Raw genomic sequence first — 16,795 nt, 5'->3', positions numbered from 1 at the left:
TGCTGATCAATTGTGCAGCGTGTGTGTATGGGTGAGCGTGCGTGTGTGTGTGCGTGTCTATAGCGCGTTGTACTGCTTCAGGTGGAACGATGTGTTTTTTCCTTTCTTCTATCACTGTGTCTTCTTTTTTATCCAAGAAAACGAATCAGGCGGTGTGCGGGTTACATAGACAAAGCGTAAAGTGGTTTGGGTCGTAGGGAGGGGGGGAGGGGGTTATCCGGGTGCAATGAAATTGGGTGGCGGTTCCGAAGAAAGATCTATCTAATAATTTCCCATTTTTCCATTTACAGTGATGACCTCCCCACATACACATACGCAAAGGGGTGTAAAGCACCGTGCCGGATAATGCTGAATGGTGGTGCGGGGAGCAGATTGTGTGTGTGTTTCTGCCAGCGGAAGCAGAAACCTTCAATGTGCAATTTTTGTCGAAAAAATTAACAAAGGGAATGATAGATCCCTCCTCCCCTACCCGGTGAAGGATTGTTCTGTGTGTGCGATGGTGTTGCATGTTTTAAGTGAAAAGTGTAAAGAAAAACGAAACAAAAAGAAGAAAGCGTGAAAGCTTCGCTCGCAAACGAACGCGTGACGTGCTGCGATATTTGGTTGATTTCGGAAGAATATTTACAGCGGATCCTTGTTTCCTTTATTGAAAAATAGTTTAAAGTGCCTAAGAAGGAATGTAGCAGCATCATTATGCAGCGCCTAGCTTTTAATTAGTTTCGTTTTGTGTAAGTTTGTGCAAGTGATTCGTTTTGTTTAAAGCATGTACGACATGCAAGTCCGCCGCAAAGACAATTAGCATACAGATCTGTCGATGGAGCGGCACTTGGCAATACAACACAAGAGCAATGGAAAAGTGTATACCAAGACTTATTTCGACCATAGACGATAATCGAGTGCAGCTTCCAACGCGAAGGACAAATATCTTCAGTTCGACCAGTTGCACTACATCGGGCAGGCAGGCTACAGGCGGAAGTATTTAACACGCTCGTCGCTTGCAGAATAAGATGAACAGTGGCGAACGCGATCTGGCAGAAATTGATGAACGACGGATTCAGCAACAGAAGCAACAAGTAGCAACGATCATAGACGAGGATTCCCCATTAGTAAAGCAACCCGTACATTTGTATAACAACCGTCAGCAGCTGGAACAGGAAACGAATCCCAATGGTGAACGGATAACGCTGGTACGATCATACGATGGGACAAATGTTGTGCATAATGCTAACGCAATTGTAATGGATGGTTCTTTTCAACAGCACGCGAATATCAATCATCAGAACCAAGCAAACGCAACGCTATCGGGAACGAAACCCCTGCAAGCAGTTCTTAATGCAGGATCGAGCCGTGAATCGATGAAATATGTCGAACATTTCAATTCGAACGCATTAACGGATGGTGGTAACGGCGTACCCGTACCAGACGAGCTGCCGCTGCACCCTTCAACGACCGTGCCGGTACAGTGCATCGGAAGTATCGAGCAAATTCCCAACCTCGGTCGTAGCACCAGCAGTAGTAGCGTCATGCGCGATCCTCAGGAATCTCACCATCGGTCAGTACCGACTGCAGGAGGGCCACTCGGTGAGGTCGAATCAGGCGAGGATGATAACGATTGCGTAGTGGTAGTGCCGTCCAACGAGCGTAAAGTGGAACCGTTGAAAATAAATCTAACACGTGATCGGGAACCGCTTCGAACGGTCATAAAGCTTACCCCTGGTGCAAGCTCGGCGCCGGACAGTTTTCAACAGCTGTCACCCACGATCCGTGATGTGCCCGGTTCGCCGAAGATAACGATAAAGCCTCCAAAACCACCGCAAACGGTAGACAATTCGTTGATGGCGGTCGGTGCGGCAGGATCGTCAACGTCTTCTACTGCTGAGCATCACACGAATAATTGTGTCGGTTCGACCTTACCATCGTACAGCAGCATTCCAAAGCTTACCATAAAGCCGATCATCAATCCGGCCAACGACACGGCATCCGTCTGCGAAACTGGCTCGTCTGCTGCAGGCGTCCCGGTACCTTCGGTTGAGCAGCAAATGCATATTATTCCTAAGTTACTGATCAAAGGTTCCGTGTCTTCGTTGGACACCACCAGCCACGGTCGGGATGGAGCAGTGGAACCTCACATTGTGCCTAAGCTAACAATTCGTGGCGTGAATAACCACAATCATCAGCAGCAACAGCATCATTACGCCCAGAGCCAGTCAGAATCACAGGTTTACTCTAACGATGGTGGTCTTCCATCAGGCGCCATGCTGCTGCTAGATGGCGTCGGGGTTGGTGGTCGGGAGGAAAGCAGTGGATCGACGGGCTCGCCAACGCCTCTGGTTCCTAAGCTTACTATAAAAATGGATAACCATCATCCGGTGCATCATTACCATCATCACAACAGTTTGCGTGTAAAAGATGCGCCGGAAGTTACCGACGGCGGGAGTGGCGGTCCGGGGTTGGCCGGTCCCCCTATTCCCAAACTGCACATAAAAACGATCCAACAGGACGGAGTTGGAACGTCTGCAGGAGTAATTAATTCATCATCAGCGAGTGGCAACTGTAGCACCACCACGTCCACGGGTTCATCTCCTGTGCTGACAAGCTCGGAGGGCGTGAAGCTTACGATAAAACCACTTCCGGAACCCAAGCTGCCAAAGCTAACGATCAAAACAACTGGTCTGGGAACGATCGCAGAAACGAGCGACGTGTCCATGGTGTCCTCAACGAGCAATAGCTTCTCTCCAAAACTATTACCATCGCTGGTCGCGTGTGGCGGAAGTTCCGGTGAACATTTACCGCAGCAAATGATGGGTGGTAGTGTGCCGGGTGTTTCACAGCTGTTGCAGCAACAGCTCCAGCAACAACAGCAACCGGCCTCTCCAAGTGATCAACATTCGAACATAAGCTCCAGTTCGATACCAAAGCTTACGATCAAGCCTATACCGCTAAAGGAGGCAGCAAAGAGTGGCCAGGATGGTTCTACCGATGGCATCAACCCATCCCCGAACGTGTTGACGCCCACTGTGCCGAAACTCACGATTAAACCGATTCTGCCACCGACAAAGCAACCCACGGAGGACAGCAACAGCTCCAGCGAGATCAGTATTAATTCCCTCGAATCATCGCCAATTTCATCGTCCTCGATATCATCTGCACTGGCTTCTTCTTCTTCGGTTGCAGTACAGGCCACAATTTCGCCTCCGACACCGTTGAGAATGACAATCAAAGTACCACCATCGGCAGCTGGGCAGCAGCAGCAACTGCACGAAAGCAGCCTGGTAGGAGCGGAATCCGCCACTTCCGCGTTAGCGGGTGGAATTTCAGGTTCATCGGCATTGGGTACGATTGTCACCAGGCTTAACATTAAACCGATCCTGCCTCCTCCTCCTGCTGCTGCAGCACTGAGCACTGATCGCAAAGAAGCGGAACTAGATGGCTTAGCGGAAAAGCTTGCCCAGGAAAGCCACACGGTAGTTGTCTCCTCGGACGATGGTGATTCGACACCAACTTCTTGTGAGGAATCGCGCAAACCGATCGTTATACCGAAGGTAACTATTAAAACGTTAGCCAACCCCGGAAGCCAGGAAACGGAGATCCTTTCCACGCCCAAGGTTACACTGAAACCCATACCGAAACCCCTAGAGGAAGCACTTGTCGCTGGGAATGCTTTAGATCGACACTTAATGCTGAATACGAGCTTATCCTCGATTGTTACTAATAATGCCAGTCACCACTCACCAACGAATAGCACGGCAGGAAGCGGTTCAATGGACGGGATGGATTCACCGCGAATCATACTGAAGATCAACAAAGGATCCTCGTCTACAACGACCACCAGTGGAGAGCAGTTTGAGGGCGCTGGTGCGGGTGCAGATGGCGGACAGTTACTGGGCGTTGTGCCTCCACCGTCCGGCGTTTCAATACTTGCGAACGAACTGAAACGACCCGCCACGAATGCATTGTGTGCCTCAACCATCCCTTCATCATCATCCGGCTCATCGTCGGTATCATGTGCTTCGTCAACTTCGGTATCGGCATCGGCCACATCTTCGTCGGCCGGATCGGACCCTGCGTCACCATCGTCTGCTGGCGGTGGTGATCAGGGTGAATTGGTGGGATCGCACGAGATAAAACGAAGCAAGCTCGATCACTCACAGTCCCAACAACAACAACAGCTGTCGCAGCAAATGCAGGGCGTACTGGATCATCACCAAGGGCTAATGCGTCAATCGATGCTGCAGACCCAGCACCACCAGTACCAGTTGCAACTGCAGGCAGGAACCCCGAACAAAGTCAGCGATGTAATTGTGATAGACGACGATAGTAAATCGGAGAACGAAACGATTGGAAGAGAAAAAGATCCAACGTCTGCATCCTTGTTGCGGTTACCTGCTACAGTCACCGATACGCCGACGCGTGATGTCAATCGTGATGTGATGGGGAATCGTACTTTCCCGTCACTAGTCGATAGTGCAACAACGTCAACCGTACCAGGCAAACAGAGACGTACTCGTGCGACACCACGTGGCGCTGGTTCTCGGCAACCACGGAGAGGAAGCGTTCGTGGTGCTGCGGGATCGACGGTGGCTAAACAACACCAAATGGACACCAACGCGGCAGTATCCCAGTTGCTCGGATTGCTCGCGCAAGACGATCGTGAAGAAGGGTCCAGTTCTGACTGCATGATCGTTGACGAACCACCAGTACCAACTGCGAACGTACGCGAACGCCTAACGCTTGAGAGTCTTCTGCGTGCAGGATCGAAACCATCAGCTCCGCCGTCGTCGTCATCGTCGATTACTGGCAGCAACTTCTACGGTTTGCCCATGTCCGGTGGTGGTGAGGTGGAGAAAAATGGCACCGCAAGCAATAGTTCGATTGGTAGTGTTGCTAGCTCTGTAAGCAGTTCAGTGACAGTTCCGACCTCTGCGGCAGCCGGAACACCCGTCTCGAGCGGCCGGATGCCGACTGCCGGTGTACGCATGAGTACGAGGCGTGCCGCTGGACAGCTATTGAAAGAGGTGCTCGCTAACAAACACCAGGACCGGGATTCAGGTGTTGATGAAGTGAGAACGGACGGTGAGTTTGGTGCGACTCCCTCCAAGAGACCTCGGGGCCGGCCCAAGAAACAATCAATCGATTTAAGTACGGAAACAAATGGTGGTGGAAATAGTAATTCAGTGGACGGAAGCATCGGAGGCCTGGAAGCAGGTTCCAGTGATAGCAATATGCTGGCAGCGATAGCAATAACGATGGGCGGAGGAGATGCCGATAGCTCTGCAATGTTACGAGCGGAAGATAGTAGGGGGCTTGGTCTCGGAAGTCAATCGCTCATCGAAGGAATTATGCCATTGCCGAGAACGCCAGCACGCACGCCAAGGTGAGTCATACAACGAAAGATTCGGGTTTTTTTTAAACTAAAACACATATCCGCGAAGCTCATAGATAAGCAATTATCATATGTTCGTAAGGAATTATGGCGGAAGCTTATCGGATATTCGGTTGATCGGTTGATTAATTGATAAAAGTCCAAGTAAGAAAAAGTTGGATGGAAAGTTCTCAAGTCTATAGCTACTTTTTGATGGAAATCGTGATGCAAATTGTTTGCCATTCTGGGTTTACGCTGGGTTCCGAAGAAAAGATAGAGCGGGAAATTGGGTGTAGGTTTCTTTCTGCAAGGTCCAAGCAAGAATATGATCAGGGAAATCAGTTACACACCCTGCTTGCATACACCGCCAAATATAGAGCGCCTTCAGTATAGTCCAGGAGTCGTACCTATAGAGGACTAGATCATATATTGTACATTTCGTGTGTTGATGGTGTCTTCTGACAATGCGCCTTCTGATTGTCCGAAGTTACGATCGTACCAAGGTAGCAGAACTCCTCTACCACCTCGAGAACGTCACCGACAACTGATACTCTGCTTCCGACTCGGGCTCTATCACCGTCAGAGGCTCAGTATCAGTATCAGGCAGTTTTATCTGTTCACTCCTTGGACTGCAGGAGCAGGGGTCAAGCCATGTGGACAGCATATAGAAAATGGGCATTATTATGCAAAAGGTCCATCGGAAGCTGCTCATATTTCTTCAGATAGCAACGCCTTAGAAGGAACGGTGTCCTGTTAAATTATTATCCCTGCTAAGAAAATTATATGTTCGATTGTTATTTTAATGTTGACGTAAAATCGTCTCCAAAGTTTAAGAAGTTTCTGAAGCTCCTCATGACGCTCTTCCAGCCTCACGAGAAATTAGAGCCTACGTCTAATTTCTTACAGAGTTTGGGTTATACATTGAGTACGGAAAGCAATTTCTCAAACTTCTGCATCGTTCCTTTAGATTTAAATTGATTAATTCCCTAAAAATATATTTCAAATGTATTTTCCACTTATCAAATAAGCCAAGCCATAAGCCAGACAAGGAAATAATTATGTTACAAAAAATCAGTTTTATGCTTGTGAAAGATTGGCTCCAGATTAACACAGATAGATCCATTAATCACACCAAATGCATCGCGAAATCGTCCTTCACCTGAACTGCTCCGGTGCATTTAATCTGTGAAACTCTGACACTAATCTGCACATAATGTCGCGCGTCTTTCTATCAGCACCGCCTGACTACCAAAACACACAACTCCTACCACACGTACAAAACACACATCACACGCTTCCTTGACCTCCCCAGTAACAACCGATCTCGACAATCCTTCTCCCCTAATCCGTCCCAACCACTCCGCTCACCTCCGGCCTCATAGTCTGCAGTGTGCGTCTAGTCTGAAATGCTGCTGCTGCTGATGGTGCGATGCGCGCGCGCCCGCCTATTTTGAATCTCCTCTCCGGGGTGGTGTTTTTTTTTCGATTCCGTTTTGATGCTTCCTTTCATAACAAATTTTCACCTTGCCGCGTCAGAGTTTAGGCAGCCACCGCAGCACACCCCATCTAACCACCACTACGCAGACGGTTACCACCAACCGCACGCTGGCTAGTCAGTCAGTCAGCCAGCCGGTGTATGCGTCCCGGCCTGCTACGCTGTATCACATGCATGCGTTCGAAGTTGTGTATACGGCCGCCCTTTCTCTCTCTCACATCATTGCACGATAGTTAGCTCTCGGACTGTTGGTTTTCTCTCTGCGTTCTTGATCTGCAGCCACACGCTCTCCTTCCGGCGGCGTTTTTTGTTTTGTGTGTGGGGGTAGGAGGGTCATATCTGCTAATGCAATCGTTTCCTCTTCTAGTTCGCTCTTTCGTTAGCGAGATGTATTTGGTGAAAATTTGTGTGCACTGCCATTGATAATTTTGAATTTGGATCGATGTATGCGATAAGCCATGCTCTCATGGCAGACGATGTCCTTGTATAAAGCTTTTTTGTACTCCTAGTAACTTTATCATCAATTTTTTATTGAACTGGTCAAGCTTTTTTTTTGTTAGAAAATGTCCACTCTATGGAGCATAAGATAAATGAATTTGACTTGCTTTTTTTACCATATTCTCTTTTTTTAATACAGTAATGATGAGAAATATGATTATCCTAATGAACAGGATTCGGTCGAAAATACTGGGATGATACTTTACTGACGAAAATAGCTTCTGCAAAATTTTAGTTCATTTCACTCAATAGCATTTTTTAGAAACATTTATAAATAGATGTCAGCAAAAAATCATGACCGTCCATTTCTCTACACCTTGAAAAATTAACCAAAAAGATCATTTCCAGCTGGTCCAGATTTGTGCTTCGGTCGCTGTATACATGTTTGCCGGTCTACTTTGACCGGCCACCGTCGTTCGACCAAAGCCTGCTCTGTTGCTGAATTTTGTCAACATCGCCTTTTTTTCGTATGCGTCAGAAACAAAAAGTGAGAGAAAAATAGCGAGAGCGAGAGTGTGTGCGCCCCCCAGTCGTTTCCGACGCATCAGCTGACGAGCGTACTCCCATCGGTAGGGTGTCCTTGGCGTGGTTGGGTGGCTACTGTGCTGTGGGGTTGGTGGGTTTTTTTTGTTTGTTACTGCTGTTATGTTTCGAGCGCCTTGAATCCCGTTTTCCATGCTAACTGGACTCCCTGCTTTGCTCTCGATCCACCTGTAGCGTCGTGCGCGGAACGGCCAACGGAAGTTACAGTAAAAAAACGGTAAAGGATGCTGTGGGAAGTAAGGAATGCGCATTGTATGTAGCGATGTGCTGTGCCGTGCCTCATTCAAAGGGGTTTTTTTTTAATTGGAAGCAATAAATTACGATAAATCGCGTCGCTACTATCATTTCCCTTTGGCGCAAATGACATTTAGTTCAAAGGCCGGTGTATTACATTTTTGTTTTTAATTATTTTTTGCTCACACAGAACGAGAGGCCGTGGACGTGGCAGGGGCAGAGGTAAGATGAACCTGATAGAATCGGGCAGTGTATTTGATGGAACTGAATCTGGTACCCCAATAGCGGACGGAACTGTAGATCCACTATTTATCGGTAAGACCTGTTTTATTGAGATATTGAGGCATTATGACTCATCGCTTTTTTGTTCTATTGTTCCTATTCGTTTTCTTTAGACACTCCGAACAATATCGATCCAGCAGCAGCCTCCACAGATCCTACGCAAGGCTTTCAACTGCTCTACAACCACATCCAAACACCGCGTGGTGGAGCTGGCGCTCGTACGCGTGGCGGAAGACGGGGCCCCGGTTCTCGAGGGCCTCGCACACCTAGAGGCGGCCGTGGCGCGGCAAAGGCAGCAATGGCTGCACTAATAGCTGCCGGAAGTACACCATCGTCCGACATTATGGGATCATTTGCGGATCTGACTGCAGCTCAAGAAGCGGCCACAAAGCAGCTGCTCGATGCATTACAGCAACAGCAACAGCTTCTGCAGCAAATGCCACCACAGCACTCTCAAAACGCACTGGACATGACACCGAAAGCTAGAGGCCGAGGGCGAGGATCGAGAGGCACCGGAACGCAAACAGCGAGTAGCAGGCGGAAGGGTGCACGGGGCAGTACCAAAGCAGCCCGGGGTCGAAAGGGGCTTAATATGGAATCGCCAATACTGACGGAATCGAGCCCAGCGGGTGCTGCAGGAGATCCTTCTGACATCAAAAATGCCATCTTCATGACACCATTGGCAGGTGGATTGGTAAGTCCCGGTTTTTTGTCAATCGTACTCGTTTAGATTAACAGCCGTAAGTGTTGTGCAAACTTCTTCAAGCTCGAGTTGCCATTTTTTACAACGTAGATTTTGTGGCACTGGTTTCCTACGGGAATTTATGATTGCCTGGTAGCCGGCACACGAAAGCAAAACGAACGAAAGCAAAACCCACATCGTGCCCGTGGTCCGTAGAGCATCGGTGGATCTTCGCTCGAAAAACGAGAACTAAACTGTGCCGACACCTATCTCGATCGGGGGATTCCGTCGATTTGCCTGCCCGACGACACACACGCGATGTCTGTAGTCGCGCGATTATGTCCTCGGAATATGCTCGGTTTTTCGACAACCCCAGCGCGCGCCAGCAATGGTGATGATGCCGTACGGGGTGTAGTAGAACACATTTGCGCTTCCTTTGACCGCTTGAAATACTTACTCTTTCTCTCTGTAACTGTTTTGTTTTTTGATCAGCAAGCTCTTATGGGATATGGAATACGCATTTTGTTCTCTGTCGGCGTCTAAGCAAAAGAATCTTGTTTAGAAAGCGTGATTCCCAAGTGTGTATGTTAAACACCCAGAAATAGCATCACATAGGGGGAAAAGGGAACTCCAACTTCTCGGCAGGAGGTGATTGCATATTTTCTTTTGATGCGTTAGTGTTAGTCCGATGGGGTGCAATAACCTAGATAGTATAGCGTGTGCGAAAGAGAGAAAGAGCGTCCCGGGTGTGCGCATTATGCCGAAAGGGACTTTCCAGCTTGAAAATAGATATTGAGAGGCTTGTCTTCTGATCTTTGCGGTGCGGTGTTATTTAATATATTTATCAGCGCGTCGAAGGAATGACTTTTGCTCATCGAAGACATGATTATTTTTTCCTCGAAATACTGTTATATACTGTTACTGAAATTGATTGATATCGGTTCCGTCTTATCGATCGATACCCACGACTACGGGCAGTCTTATGTGTGTCTAAAAAATGTTGTAGCACACATAACTGTTTGTACACATAAGTACGATTGTTGTCAGATGGCGTGCGTACACCAGGTGAACTCCCATTGTATAGAGAAAATGTGCACGGCATTCGGAATCCATCAAATTACAGGTTTCTCTCTCTCCGCCCATGTGTATGGAGAAGGTTGTTTCCATTTGCGCAACAATCACCACCGACAGGTCATAAACATTGAATGTTGTAGAGGACAGGCAGGTGCTGCATTTTGACTAGCGATTGTACTAGTTCATAGACTGAATGGCATTTTTTGTTGTTTAATACAAATATTTGTGTACTTTTCGCCAGTAGCCTGAGGAGTAGCCGGACAGGAAAACCTCAAAATTAACCTCAACCACACCGATATGTATGTGGTTGAACGTGGTAGACCTTCAAGAGCAAGTGTGTATGGCGCCCTCCATATGTGGCTAACATGCATTACACTGTCGTTGCAATCCAAAATGCAACACATAATGCACTGTGATTCATTAAAGTTTTTCCATCCACTCACACACACATCACTGTACGTATGCAATACAGTGGTGTTTGAATCTCGGAAATACATTCCTATGCGTTAGTGTGTCAAGTAAAGAAGCTCGGACCAGGTGATATGATGGGAAGAGGGGGAAGTAATGGAGTTGCAATTGAAGTAACTTCAACGCAATACTTTGTCTCTTATTTCAGCCACACAACGTTTGCATAAGCAACATAGTAATAAAAAAAAGAGAAAGATATAGTGGTAGCAGTGTGCATATACATTACTTATACATTGAAACATTTCCCTTAATATGCCATAGTTTTCATTGAGTGTGTGCAGTACTAGCATGAGGGAGTATTCTACTCTGCGATGGTGATTTATTCAAAAATCTGTTGTATACAAAAATATCTGTTCAAATTGTAAAATTTTTATGCAATATTTCTAGCTGATATTTATTTTTATGCAATATTTCTAGGGCCTTAATTTCTACGAGAGTCTTAGCTCCTTTATGATTATGAACATTAACGGTTAAATAATTCTTCTTCTTCTAAGGCTTATCGACCTACTAGATCCCGCCGGCCATCTATTGTCCGTAGTTGGATAGTCAGCCCTCACTACGGTGAAACGGTCCGGATGGGATTTAAACTCCGGTTTAGAAACGGGTGCCACTGTCGCCTTTAAGTCCTTTTAAGTCAGTGACTTTTTAAGTCAATGGCTGTAACCTTTTGTTTTCCATGTCAAGTTTGTCCATCTTATCTGTCGATGCATGATGGCCATGCAACGTCGAGTAGCATGGCCCTATATCATTTCTTTAAAGAAATACACACCCAAACACCCTTACCAAACAATGATTTTGAGGTCATGTTTGGCTGTGTCACGAGGCGCATGAGGGTTGGATATGAGATTGTTATACAATTTGACCATGTCTTTGACTTAATGATGCATTAACCACACTAGCCCCCAAACCCGGGACAAAGCAGAGAATAACGAAGAAATGTCTTGAAATTCTTGGGAATAATAATATGCAAATGTAAAATAAATATAATAATGGCTGGGTTTTTTTTATTCTACTCGTAGGATCCCAACCGACCAAAGCTGCACGTGCGCGCATTGAAAACGCCGAAAAATGAGATCAAATCCAACACACCACCATCCAGCGCGGAAGTCGCCACCACACCGACCACCAGTGGTGCAACACCCACGAGGACAACAATGGCTGGCGAAGGTACCGGTACCGGCGGTGGTGGTGGTGGTGGACTGCAGGTGTTCGAAGAGGACACACGCATGAGCGGAGATTTCACTTTTACTACACCGATGCGTTTGCTCAGCACCGGTGACGGATGTTTGCAGCAGAACGACGAATCCCAAAGTTCGTACCTGAGTAGTACCAGCGTTACGCAGGATGCTATCAACCAATCCGCAAATGCGACAGCATCTTCGGACGACAAAGCGGTGCCGGTGGCGGCGAACGTGTCGGGGACCGATGCACAGAAAGAATTGTTGTCGGGCGGTACAACGTCAGCCAGTAACAGTAGCAGTAGCAGTCGACGGCCAAATAAGGGCAAAATGGAAGTGCTTGATTCGCAGTAAGTGAAACGTACCTTCTTTTTTCTTTCTGGTTATATTTGATCACTAAACGGGTTTACCGTTTGCTTATCTATCTACTTCCAGCCGGGCACAGTTCACAGTAGACCTATTGGCAGAGTATGAGTGGCCACCCCCAAGCCCAGGAACACGTGGTGCCGATACGTTCATGATCCAGGAACAGATTGCGGAATACTTGGGCGTGAAGAGCTTTAAACGCAAGTATCCTGATTTGATGCGACGCCCGGTCGACATGGAGGAGCGTAATTTCATTCTAGAGCAAGGGCTCGCCTCGGAGAAGATGTGCGATCTCGGGCTAACGGCGGTATACGCTTCCGAAATACTGGACATCATGTGCACCGATTATCCGGAAAAGTATGAAGAATATACGCGCTATACGCGTGAAAAGCATTTCCGTGAGCTGAGCAATCGACAGCGCCAGCAGCAGGAAGCAATAAGCGCGGTGGTTGCTGCTGCACCGGTCGATCGTGCCCAGCTGCAGAAGGAAAAAGCGATCGCATCGGCCGCTAGCTGGAATTGTAGCTTTAACAAAGAGTGAGTTTCCGGGAGCTTCTCAGTAGCATTTTGTTGCATTACGTAATAAAAATATGTATTTTTTTTATCGGTTTTCCATTTCCTTTCAAAAGACGACGAGAATCGAGGCGCGCCTGCATGGATTTACAAACGTACGTAGTGCAGCTACCGAAACGGCAACAGCAGCTAGCAAACCCCGATGGACAGCAGGAGACGGCACCGAAGGCACAGTCGACCAACTACCCGGTGGCCCTTGTGCCCGGGCAGTTCAGCGAGTTCTACACCACTTATACTCCCGAGGAGTTGGCGTATGTGTCATTAAAATTGTTGAGAAGTAATTTAATTTGTAAGGTATTATAATGCTTTTCCATTTTACTTTGCTATCCACACAGTTGCTACCCAATCAACACGATTCTGTTGGATCCGTTCGAGCTGCAGGAGATAGTTTCGTCTGAGCGCTATCGCCGGTTGGTAGCCGCTGAAGAGGCACGCCTTCTCGAGGACGACGAAAGCAGCAGTGATAGTAGCAGTGACAGTGACGACAGCAGTTCCGACGATAGCGACACCAGCAGTGGAAGTAGCAGCACCGATGATGATGATGACACTTCCGGCAGCGAATCCACTTCTAGCGATACTGAGTGTGATGGTGGCGGTAATGCGAGAAAAGTTATAAGGCAGCAACGAATAAAAGAATGTCCGAGTACAGTTGCTGATAATGAAATGAGTGTAGCACCGACTCCTGCTACTCCAGTCACTACAGCTCCAGCGTCTGCAGTCGTTACACCAGTGAGACGGTCGAGTAGAACCTCGAGTACTGGTTTGCCTGTGCCATCGGCAACTGTCGATTGTAAAGAACCAACCGATTCGGATGTAAGTATGACTCAAGATTTGTTTCAGCCCCAAGATTTTGTATTAATCTTTTGATGTTTTCTTATTTCCTTCTGTAGGATTCGGATGTTCCACTTATAGCGCATGCGGTGAAGAAGAAAAATATTCTCGCGTCAGCAAATGCAGCGGTCGTTGCTACCCCACCGTCGGCCGGTGGAGGCAAGCGGATGCAGGGTGACTCGGTTGTAACACCACCAGTGAAACGACCACCGGTAAAACCGTTCATGTGTGCCGTGTGTATGGGTCCGGAGAATAAGAACAAATACCACAAACCGGAACGCTTCGTACGTTGTTCTCGTTGCCGAAGGAAAGGTACTGTTCATTGCTTGATTGCCGTGCATTTATACATTTTAACGTAAGCAATGGTCAAATTCATATTAATTTACTTTATCTATCTTCCTTAGCACACCCGTCCTGTATTGGTATGTCGTCCGTAATGTATAATCGTGTGCAGCTGTACAAGTGGCAGTGCTCGGAGTGCAAACTGTGCATGAAGTGCAATCGGAAACCCTCGGCAATGGATAGCAAAATGGTATACTGTGATCAATGTGATCGAGGTTACCATTTAGCTTGCAAAGGGCTACGTAATTTACCCGAAGGTAAGCATTATTTTCTGTTTTTATTACATTACATTTTACACTAACCAGAACTTATTCATATTTAATCGAAATGTTTTATTTGCACTATACTAAACATTTTAATTTCAAGTAATATGGCCTGGCCGTCCTGTATGAATGAAAATAAAAAACTTTTTAATTTCGGTTCGTCGGATTTTTCCGCAATTTGCTTCGCTTTAAGCACATCTGCTTCTTACTCTAATGGTTATTTAATTTTCTATAAAGAAGAATATTTTTTACACTTTTTATATTTTTTTACCTGTAGTATTTTTCAATAAAATTTCGATCATTTTTCGGTTTGTTGTATTTTTGTCTTATTTGCTAATCTTTTTTTACATTTTGCAGGACGATGGCATTGCAGTATCTGCACCGTTTGCGGAATGTGCGGTGCACAAACGCCGGAAGGTCAACCGAACCCACACCTTTCCGCTCAACAGCGGCAACAGCTAGCGATGGTAGCCGAATGGACGCACGAGTACGGGTTGAACGAGCTGACAAACATACGGGAACACCTGCGGACGCTATGTGTACCTTGCGTACGGCAACGAAAGCAATCGCAACAACAGCACCCATCAGTACCATCTGCTGAAAGCACAGCATTACTTAACAATAATAACAACACCGAACCGAGAAAAGTGTTGGGAGCGATGGGCGGAATGAGCACTGGTAGTAGCAGTGCGGTTGGTGTCCCTGCCAGCGGAGGTGTGATTTCTATGAAACCACAATCATCAACGTAATCATCGACGGAGGGGAATAGGAGTAAGATTAGCAGCATGCAGCAAACCCAAAAGGTATTCAATTCTTCGAACATATTGAGGAAATCGGTCTATTGGAGATAATAAGATCGTGTAAAGTCGATGCTTTGATTGTTCCAAACCCTTCCCCCAAAACGTCCGTTGGGTAAAATTTAAACGAACGAAGCAATAACACACTGGCACACACAGTTGAGGTAATGTGTGGTCCTAGAGAGATGAAAAAGCTTCAGTAGGCAATAAGAGTCGGTTTTTTCTGTTTCTTTTTACCTGTATGTGTTTGTGTGTGTGAAGTTATGTTCAAACGGAGAAAAATGGCATTTTGCTTTGCATCTCACAAAAGACCACCCAAAAACCAGCTTACTAAGAATCCTTTTCCTCTCATGCACGATGCAAAGCACAATATCTCCTACCTCGATATGAAGCAGCTCAGAATCTCCGTGCCTGTGTACACAACACTTTCCCTGTTTTTAATTTCTACATTGGATTAGATCAATTCAACTTGTGTTTTGTTATGTGCATATATAACGCAAAGGCTGTTCGGAATATGTCGGCAGCAGAACAGAAAAGAAGATTACTTTATGGTTTTACCTACAAAATAATACATTTGTTTAAGCATTTTGCTCTATGTATGATGAAAACAGAGGCAGTGTGCTCTCATACGAATGTTTCAAAAAAGGGAAAGCATAACCGTTTCGTTAAAAGAGCTAATATTGTATATATAAAAACACCCGTTGCTTTTAAGTTCACAATTTGGTTAGTAGTGCTTAGTATTATTATCGTTACTATAATTATTTTATGTAAAAAATGAGCTAAGCTAGGTTATACAATACGTACACACGAGGATTATCCGATTTTGAGCTGTTTGCTGCTGGACACGATGTATTGTACTATAGATTCCCATTAGAACACACACCTTGTTTTGTGGAATATTTTCTATATATGTTCGCTGCACTTGAATGTTAGTTATGTTTAGGTGTTAGTTTTATTTTAGTTTAAAGTGAGGATTGGACAAAACAGTGGCTCCCTTCCAGCGGATAGATTGTTACATACGATAGTGGTAAATACACACACACACACACACACACACACACACACACACACACACACACACACACACACACACACACACACACGAGAGTTCTAAGCTACTGCTACAGTAAATCTTGCTAATCTCTTTTGCTTCTAAGGTTACTTTAATTGCATGTAAAAATATGTTGTGTTAGTTTCGTAGGGCACTCACCACTTGCAATCATCGTCTAGTATGTTGCTAAAATGGCGTTTAAGAGTATCACAATATCTGCGTAAGCTGTAGCTTGTTATTGCATCTTTTAAATCATGCTATAATTACCTTTGTAACGCCGTTGGTGGTATTCGTAATTATCTTACATTTCACCAAACACCATAAATCTGCCGGAAAAAAACGTCGTTGAGCTGGCTGGCATTTATTTGCAAGAAGCTAGTTTTTGGGAATCTCGTCGCTCCCAATGTGAAATGCGCGCATACCTTATTAAGCTCAGTGGATGTACATATACTTTCAATGTTAAATTGTATTTTGCAACGTTACGGTGTACGCGTTGTCCTAGTTTTGTAAATTAGGAATATGTAGCAAACGATGATCCGCTAAAACTATACCACAGGCGTGGAAACAAATCTCGATTGAATCGGCGCTTCTGTCTGTATCAAGGACTGAATAATCCGGCTATGTGTAATAAATCATCTCGCTTTATTCATTAAGGCAGCAAAATACAGAGCAAAAAAAAACAACACACGTTGAGCCAATAATAGTAATAGAAAGAGGAAACAGGTTTTTAGTATGAAAAAAGCAATCGCGACAAAG

General features: G+C 46.1%; 2 protein-coding genes across 3 annotated transcripts in view; one reads left to right on the top strand and one right to left on the bottom strand.

Moving 5' to 3' along the window:
* LOC126558232 (protein elav-like) overlaps positions 1-16,795 on the bottom strand; it is a 381,245-nt gene that overhangs the window by 60,849 nt on the left and 303,601 nt on the right. The window lies entirely within an intron of this gene.
* On the top strand, positions 976-14,940 carry LOC126567152 (mucin-17). Its single transcript, XM_050223385.1, has 10 exons — positions 976-5,374; positions 8,323-8,447; positions 8,528-9,108; positions 11,658-12,166; positions 12,252-12,719; positions 12,812-13,006; positions 13,091-13,568; positions 13,646-13,898; positions 13,991-14,185; positions 14,549-14,940. The coding sequence occupies exons 1-10, from the start codon at positions 1,008-1,010 to the stop codon at positions 14,938-14,940; spliced, it is 7,563 nt and encodes a 2,520-aa protein (XP_050079342.1). The 5' UTR covers positions 976-1,007.

The sequence above is a fragment of the Anopheles maculipalpis genome, chromosome 2RL (genome assembly GCF_943734695.1).
Source record: "Anopheles maculipalpis chromosome 2RL, idAnoMacuDA_375_x, whole genome shotgun sequence".
Classification (NCBI taxonomy): domain Eukaryota; kingdom Metazoa; phylum Arthropoda; class Insecta; order Diptera; family Culicidae; genus Anopheles; species Anopheles maculipalpis.
This window is presented reverse-complemented; position numbering and strand designations above follow the sequence as displayed.